The sequence below is a fragment of the Sinocyclocheilus anshuiensis genome, unplaced genomic scaffold (genome assembly GCF_001515605.1).
Source record: "Sinocyclocheilus anshuiensis isolate Anshui unplaced genomic scaffold, SAMN03320099.WGS_v1.1 scaffold128, whole genome shotgun sequence".
NCBI lineage: Eukaryota > Metazoa > Chordata > Actinopteri > Cypriniformes > Cyprinidae > Sinocyclocheilus > Sinocyclocheilus anshuiensis.
In genome coordinates this window covers 378,358-386,972 of record NW_015555710.1, presented here as the reverse complement: position 1 = coordinate 386,972, position 8,615 = coordinate 378,358, and the positions used below count along the sequence as shown (strand labels likewise).

Here is an 8,615-nt window from a genome sequence, read left to right as displayed (position 1 = left end):
AATAGTTCAATGTTTAATTTATGTTTGAATAAATCCATCAAGATTTTATGACAGCCACCATTTAAATGTTTATATTTAAAAAAACGAATTGAAGTAGAAATATTAATATGTAACTTCATTATTGTAAAAACTTAATTTTAACCTTCAATATTATAGTAATGTTGTACCAACTGACTCTCATGTATATTTTACAGCATTAGTTGAGATTTTTTTTCTTTGAAAAAATTTGGCATGTACTGTACCTGATATATATCCAAAATCGATATTGAATCGAATCGAATTGGTAATCGAATCGCAAGCTTGTGAATGAGAATCAAATCGTGAAATTTGTGTCAAAACCCAGGCTTAGTGATTAGTGAAGAACACGGAGCGAAAACAAAACAAAACACCAGTCATGAATTAGAAGCACAAACCGAGGATTTGTAAAGAAAAATGTCGGAGCGTTTCGATGTAAGCCAAGAAGAGACTGGTTTTCCTTTGCTAAAGTAAGGAAACTTTGCTTCTTTTGCTCCTGTAAACAAACTCGTGAGACTAGCATATCTCAGAGGCGCGCGCGCGCTGCGCATACGCCCTGCGTCATCCGCCGGAACTGCTTCCGCATACGACAGTCAGCAGAAGTGAGAGAATAGTGTTTAAAACGTTTGAAATATGGATTTTTCTTACAACAATGCATGGAATCGCTACAGGAGGCCTTTATTCACGACCCCGGAGCCATGTGAGGCATGTTTTATTATGGATGCACGCGCTTTATTTAACGTGTTTTGGGCTGTTAAAGAGAAACACACTTGGAATAGCCAGGACAATTTTTAATATAACTCCGATTAACTCCGATTGGATTTGTCTGAAAGAAGTAAGTCATATTCACCTAGGATGCCTCGAGGGTGAGTAAAACACAGGCTAATTTTCATTTTGGGATGAACTCTCCCTTTAACCCTTGGTTGTATAACCTGAGAGGTGATTGAAGGACTGCCTGTCATTGGGTTGTGTGTGTGTGTGTGTGTGTGTGTGTGTGTGTGTGTGTGTGTGTGTGTGTGTGTGTGTGTGTGTGTGTGTGTGTGTGTGTGTGTGTGTGTGAGAGAGAGAGAGAGAGAGAGAGAGAGAGGGAGAGATGTGTACGCAAGTTGTGTGAAAGAGCATTATGTAGTTTGTGTATGAATGCCTCACCTCCCCAGCATTTCTTGTTTCAGCTGCCCTCATCCAGCAGGCAACCACAGTGAAAAATAAGGATATCAGAAAGTTCCTGGATGGTATTTACGTCTCGGAGAAGGGCACTGTAGTGGAGCCGGAGTCGTAGAGAACACGTGAGGTTAGAACCAGAACGCCGCTGCTGCCGCCCCTCGCCTTTCTCTTGGCTCTTTTCTGTGCCAGTTTTCCTGCTTTTGTCATTGAACCTGTCTCTTCTGTGTTGTGATTTTTCATGTTCACTGTTAAATATGCTGAGTTTTCTTTGCCAATGTGCCAAATTTCAAATTATACAATATTCAGAATGAATTGACCATATCCTACATGCCAAACAGCTTTACAACACCATCTTTTGTAGGACTTTATTGTACGTTCACGGTCATCTAAGCATGATAACTCTTAACAAGGCATTTGAGTCCACAGATATAACCACTGGCTTGGTTTGCATGTTACGTGTCTGATTTCTGTACCGCTCGTATAGCACATGGGAGTTCTTGGGTGCACCACCTTGAGTCATCATTTAAACTGGTTTGTCTTAACACTTTTTTCTCTCCATCAGCTGCTCTGATCCAGCAGGCCACCACTGTGAGAAAGAAGGACATCCGGAAGTTCCTGGATGGTATCTATGTCAGCGAGAAGGGCACAGTGGTGGAACAGCAAGAAGACTAAATTAGTCTCTGTAAAATCTGTCAATAAAGACCAACTCCATTTTTCAACCACATACTTGTGTGAAAGTTTTATTCATTTTAGCACAATTATTCCAAATATGCATGGCAGGTAGTTTGGAGGGGTCAATGTGTGTAACAAATGTGGGCTGCTTGTATTTGGAAATCTTATCTTGCACTCTCAATTCACATTCTTTTTGTGTACTTGATGCTTTCTAAATCTGCATAGGATTTTTGTGTTCATGAGTCCATTTGGACCTAGTGGAATGAGAGCTAATGAGTCAAGTTTACCTTAATGTTTTTCAACTAAAACCATATTGTAAGTAAATATGTTTGTGACCATAAGAAAACCCCTAAAAACATGCAAGAATTTTTCATGAGAAATTATTTGAATATATCATTGCATAAAATGTATTACAGCAAATAATCTAGAGTTGTCTTCGTTAAATCTTAAAAATCAATGGATTTAATTAAATCCCTTTAAACTTGTAATTCATGACTAAATCAAAACGTGCAGGTCAGATGTTTTGTTACTTTTCTATAATATTTAGTGTAAAAATATGTAGCTAAAATTGGGTTTGTTTGCCAATCTGGTGAAAAGCAATGTAATTGCCCCTCAACACACATTTATGAAGACTAAAAATGCAGAACATAAGACTTATCAAATGGGTTCAGGGAAGGAAGTGCTAGGGCATCCTTGGAAATGTTTAAAGAAAATAGTATAAAAATGTCTAAATGAATCAATAAAAAAGATTAAAATAACAATTTAGCAATAAAAATAAGAAAATAATACATCTAACAGTCCAGTGCCATAATGAGTAGAAAAACATATAATTAGAAACTAAATATTTTACAAATAACATTTGAACATATATTTTTTTCCACAGTAAAATGGGTGTTTATACAAGAAACTATATAGATATATCTTACATTTTAAGATGAGGGTCCCTGGCACTATTATTACATATGACGTAAGAGACTAATTCAAGTTTATTTTAATCTTGACTTTAAAGAAAGCGGTTTTCATTAATGTGATCTTTTCTGTTTTATTAAAGATTAATTTAAATCTTCTAATAATATAATATTTAACTATATCTTATGAATAATCATATATGATGCCTCTTGGATTTAGTTTGATGCAACTAAGTTTTGCAACTGATTTCTACAGTACACATTAGACTTCCACATATAACAGCTGATGTTATAGTGTCGTTCCAACAAATAGATCTAACATCATTATAATTGTATTTTTTACAAAGTGGAGTATCAACACCCTCAAAAAGAAATTAAGAATAGAAGATATTATCAAATGTTTTGCGCTTGTCTCTCTCTCCCTCCATCTGCGCGTCATCACGCTGCGCCTGAGTTGAGTATCATTGGCGCCAAAGAAGATTGGAGAAGCACTACTGTCTCGCAAATTGTCAAAAAAATAAAGAAAAGCTATTGACACATGCTTAGAAATGGTGAGTCACCTTATTAATGAACTATCTGTAGAAATAAAGACACAATCAGAGACGAGCTCAATGCCGCTGATCAGGCTGTTTGGCTAAAGAAAGCAGTTAGCACCAACTTGCAGCTTTTTCGTGCTTGTTAATAGACTAGAGCTACAAAAACAATAAAACATGCAAAGGCTATTTATGAACTTGGTAGTCCGTGTTTCCGTCCTTCTCACGCGTGCATTTGTTTACGTCTTGGTCGAGCAACATTTAACGTTAAGCATTTAAATCAACTCGAACTTAACGATTAAGATCGACTGACTGCCAGTAGACAGGCCATTATGAAGTGATGTGATACTACATAATAACATTACAATACATATTTTTATGTTTTGGTAATAACGAAGCACCTGCTTCCTGTTTGTTATTGTCAACTTTGAAATGTAAACATGCAACAGAACAAACTCAGCCTGCGGTTACTATGGTAGTAGATGCTCTACAGCCTATTCCATTTAAAATTATAATAATAAAACTACATAAAAATGATATATATATATATATACACACAAATTTTTTTTTATTCACTTTTGTTTATTTCAGGATATCCGGAGGTTTTTTGCATCCACTAAACCTGCGGCCCCCAAACCTTCCAATGGAAGCACCAGCACTAATGAAGAGCAGAAGAAGAAACAAAAATCAAAGCCTAAGGTAGAACAACAGTCTAATGTCATGGAATTAAATCTCAAATGTACAAAGCTGATATTTGTACAGAATCTATTAATATGAGATGGCATTTACAATGTAATTACATTTTCATATTCTTCATTTCATATGTTTTATGCATTATGTAGTGCTACACAATATCCTTTCTCTCTCTTTAGGTCACAAGTCCCACATCTGATGAGAAACCATCTGGAAAACGAAAGAAAAGAGTCATAATTGATTCAGGTTCATAAACAGCTTTTTTTTTTTTTTTTAAATATTGGTGAACTTATGATGATGACCATCATGTTCATAATGTTAAGAAATGGCGGTTATCAAATACATGCCGTGAATGTGGCCATACAGGAGATGGGTGCCCTGAGGTTTTTAGAAATACCTCAGCTCAGTCCAGGGGTTTTTAAACACATTCTGGGAATCATACTGATGATAATGTCAGACTATTTTTTGATGTTCTCCTCTCCCATCTTATCTTAGACTCTGAGGAAGAGAAGAAGACAAAGAGGGGCACTAAAGAGACTGATGCCGCCACAGTGAAGAAACACCCAGTAACTTACGTGTCTGATTCTGGTGAGAGAGTCAACAAACAAATTTCCACATGTATAATATAATGCTGTCAATCCATTAATATGACATGTAGATAATAATTTATACTCTTCTTTTGTCCTCTTTTTATTTCTCCAGATTCGAAACCAAAAGAAAATGGAAGAGCTAAAGGCAGGAAAGAATCAGATTCAGGAAAAGCAAAACAGGTGAAAGTCTCATCCAGTAAATCCCCAACCAAATCCCCAAACACCATCTCAAAGGGAGGGGGGAAGAGCTCTCAGTCTACCATCTCCCCAAAGATCGGACCAACGCCACCAAAACAAACACCTACTTCAGTAATGGCCTTCTTTGGCAGCTCAAGTGTTCAGAGGTCAGACAAGAAACTAGTGGCCAGTACCAGCACTAAGAGGAAGGCAGTGAGTAGAGAGAATAAATAAAAGTGTGTGTGCTTAAAGTGTATACACATTCAAACTCATCGCTGTTTGGTCTTCGCCAGCCCACACAGGAAACTGAGGAGTTGCTCAGTGATGAAGTCATTGCAAAAGAACTTCAGATGGATGAAGACATGGAGGTTGGTTCAGGACACACAGCACATGTTCCTGTATTAATCAGAATTTGGTCATATCAAAATTGTACGCTGTTATATTCTGTAATCAGGGAATTATAGAGTTGAATTATGATTCATAATTACTAAAATAAATTTTAATAATCGTCAAGCACAAGATTTCCACAAGAGCATGTTATGAATACATGGTTATGAAGATGTGTATCTTATTCTGGAATATTCCAGTAGCTTTTTTTTTTCGGAATAAAGGCTTATCCAAAACATACCTTAATTGGAAAACATTGCATGTAGCTGTTTTTCATAGCTGGTTTATTATCATACAAAAAATGTAGTAAATTTTGTATATGTATGAACACATAATGCAGAACTTGTGTATTTTTGTGTTAGTTGGAAAAGCAGATCCATGATGATGAGGAATTTGCAAGAACATTAGCCATGCTGGATGAAGCGCCCTTACCGAAAAAGGTTGGTGTGCAGAATTTGTCTCTATAGTTTGTCTTAAAGGGATAGTTCACCCAAAAATGAAAATTTGATGTTTATCCGCTTACCCCCAGGGCATCCAAGATGTAGGTGACTTTGTTTCTTCAGTAGAACACAACCGTTGCAGTCTCTTAGTCATATAATGGATGTGAATGGGAATCACGGCTTTGAGAGTAAAAAAAAAAACATACACAAACAAAACCAAATTAAACCCTGCGGCTTGTGATGATACATTGATGTGTAAAGACATGAAACGATCGTCTGTGCAAGAAACTGAACAGTATTTATATCGTTTTTTACCTCTGATTTACTGCAATGTCCGAACTGTCCTGAGCGCATCCTGAGTGCATTCACGCGAATGGCTTCTTCTTCAGCCGGCGTGTGACGAGTCTTCTTCTACTTGCTTTATGGCGGATCGCAGACTTATAAGTGCATTACTGCCACCTATCTCTCAAATGGACCATTGACACTCTATCTACAATCTCAATTAGGAGTGTCAATGGTCCATTTGAGAGATAGGTGGCGGTAATGCACTTATAAGTCTACGATCTGCCGTAAAGCAAGAAGAAGAAGACGCATCACATCGACATTGCAGTAAATCAGAGGTAAAAAACGATATAAATACCGTTCAGTTTCTTGCACAGACCGATTGCTTTGTGTCTTTACACATCAGTGTATCGTCACGAGCCGCAGGGTTTAATTTGGTTTTGTTTGTGTATGTTTTTTTGACTCTCAAAGCCGTGATTCCCATTCACCTCCATTATATGACTGACAGACTGCAACGGTTTGAGTTAAAAATCTTCGTTTGTGTTCTACTGAAGAAACAAAGTCACTTGGATGTCCTGGGGGTAAGCGGATAAACATCAACTTTTCATTTTTGGGTGAACTATCCCTTTAACACTACATCTCCTGCTTATGTATTTTTATTAATTTTAATAAAAATACATAAGAAAATACATTTAAAACTATTAATTGTTTAAAAAAAATTTAAAAAGCAATTCAGTTCAACTGTAAAAATGTCTGGTGTTAAAAAGAAAAAGAAATAAATAAATGAACTAAAAAAAGCTTATTATGAGTAATTATAAATATTTTAACAGGTTTACTCTTTATTAATATTTGGAAAAACTTGTCTTTAAAGTCATGTGGTGCAGCCAACAAAGTACATATGTTATGTTGTGTTAATTTTTTATTTTATTTATTTGTTTTTTGGTTCTTAGGCTCGGGTGGACTCTGTCTCCCCCTCCAAGAGCAGCTCTCATGCAATTTCCTCAGACACCAAACCCAAAAAGGACCCGTCCCCTAAAAAGAGTCCTGTGAAGACCAGCTCCAAACTGGCTCAGATGAAAAGACGACAGGAAGAAGTGAAAGAGCAAAGGGAAAAAGATAGGAGTGAAAAGCAGATTAAGATTTCTCCTAAGAAAGAGCCAATCTCACCCACTAGCTCAGAGCGGGCAGCTATGCCCAAAAGTAGCGTTTCCACGGGAATGACAAAATCAAGGAATTTTTCCACGCCTAAAAGTCACAGTGCACCCATTAAAACCTCACCAACAAAACCAGAGGTATATCATTTGAATATGCTGCTTAATTTATGATTTAGTTAATTTATATGTCATTATGCTTTTAATTGCGTTGTTTAAGGGTATAAGTTAAAAGGGAGTACAACATATTTGGTTTTATGTTTAATGCTGTTCACAATATGTTGTTTCAAGACAGATTACAAAATAGGGCACTACCTTGTTTTGCTGTGCTAGTGAGCAAATCAAAAGCTTTCCTGTGTCTCTATTGTTTCAGAATACAAGTCCTGAGGATCTAGAGAAAAAACGGGCAAATTCATCAGCCTACCGTAACTATTTGAACCGAGAAGGACCACGAGCACTGGGGTCTAAAGAGATACCACAGGTTAAAACACCTAAATGACTCATGTTGACAACTGAAGGCCTATCGTCTTGTTGCTATTTGTGATGATCTTTTAGGAATCAAATTATACTTATCCTTTAAGCTGCTTGAACAATGTTATGTGTGTGTTTTAGGGAGCAGAGAACTGCCTGGAGGGTTGTGTGTTTGTGTTGACTGGTGTGTTAGAATCTATGGAGAGGGATGATGCTAAGTCACTAATAGAGCGATATGGTGGGAAAGTCACAGGAAACATCAGCCGTAAAACTACTTACCTTGTTCTGGGACGAGACAGTGGAGCCTCAAAGACTGAAAAGGTCCTAATTTAAATATATATATATATTTTTTTTTTTTTACATGTCATTATTTCTCTTAATTCGAACATGAGTGTTGCTTCTCCATGTTTCTTTTTCAATACATTTCTAATTTACCCTTTTAATTGAATTAAATGTAATTATTTTAACATCATTTTTTCAATGTCATTTCAATGTTTGTTCCTTAGGCGGAGAGTTTTGGAACTAAGATCATTAATGAAGATGAGTTGTTGGAACTCATAAGAACCAAACCAGGCAAGAAGTCTAAATACGAGATTGCAGCGGAGGCAGAGGTACAGCAGCTCCCATCAACCCTCCTGTCCTTCCACTAGTTCTTTCACACTAGGGCTGCATGATATTTAGCAAATTAAATCCATGTAGTTGATATGGCTAAATGCAAAAATATATATATATTGGGATTATTTTGTAATATATTGTAATTTGAGCTGCAATATTACATTCAGTTTCATATGCAAATGTCTCATGTTGCTGCTGCTGAGACATCCAGACACAAAGAACAATTACTGCTAATTAAAATAGTTACATTAAAGGGTGTTCACATTTGGCTTCACTCTTTACCAGAACTGAATAACACTTTAAATTACAAAACAAATATTTATGTCTTTAAATTCTTCACTTTAAATTAGTGCTGGGCGGTATGACCAAAAATTTATATCACGGTATTTTTCAAAATTATACCGGTTTCACGGTACATGACGGTATTTTTTTTTCATGCATGACCGTGTGTTAACCATATTTTCCACTGATTGAGAGAGGAAATACTGCAGTATATTGACTTAGAATGCCCTATTTT

The 8,615-nt window shown here is 36.4% G+C and overlaps 2 protein-coding genes across 3 annotated transcripts in view; both read left to right on the top strand.

Moving 5' to 3' along the window:
• LOC107671920 (60S ribosomal protein L9-like) overlaps nt 1-1,903 on the top strand; it is a 6,798-nt gene extending 4,895 nt beyond the window's left edge. Inside the window, exons 7-8 of the mRNA XM_016464931.1 lie at nt 1,188-1,306; nt 1,742-1,903. Of these exons, the coding sequence (XP_016320417.1) occupies nt 1,188-1,294 (107 nt within the window). The 3' untranslated portion in view covers nt 1,295-1,306; nt 1,742-1,903. The remainder of the gene's footprint in view (nt 1-1,187; nt 1,307-1,741) is intronic.
• A 1,288-nt stretch (nt 1,904-3,191) lies between these two features.
• The window catches only part of LOC107671924 (replication factor C subunit 1), a 17,082-nt gene continuing 11,658 nt past the window's right edge, over nt 3,192-8,615 (top strand). For both annotated transcript variants that reach the window (XM_016464937.1, XM_016464936.1), the window contains exons 1-11: nt 3,192-3,310; nt 3,884-3,991; nt 4,165-4,231; nt 4,481-4,573; nt 4,688-4,965; nt 5,046-5,120; nt 5,502-5,579; nt 6,812-7,153; nt 7,386-7,493; nt 7,625-7,804; nt 7,990-8,094. In XM_016464937.1, coding sequence (XP_016320423.1) covers nt 3,308-3,310; nt 3,884-3,991; nt 4,165-4,231; nt 4,481-4,573; nt 4,688-4,965; nt 5,046-5,120; nt 5,502-5,579; nt 6,812-7,153; nt 7,386-7,493; nt 7,625-7,804; nt 7,990-8,094 — 1,437 coding nt within the window. In that variant the 5' untranslated portion in view covers nt 3,192-3,307. The remainder of the gene's footprint in view (nt 3,311-3,883; nt 3,992-4,164; nt 4,232-4,480; nt 4,574-4,687; nt 4,966-5,045; nt 5,121-5,501; nt 5,580-6,811; nt 7,154-7,385; nt 7,494-7,624; nt 7,805-7,989; nt 8,095-8,615) is intronic.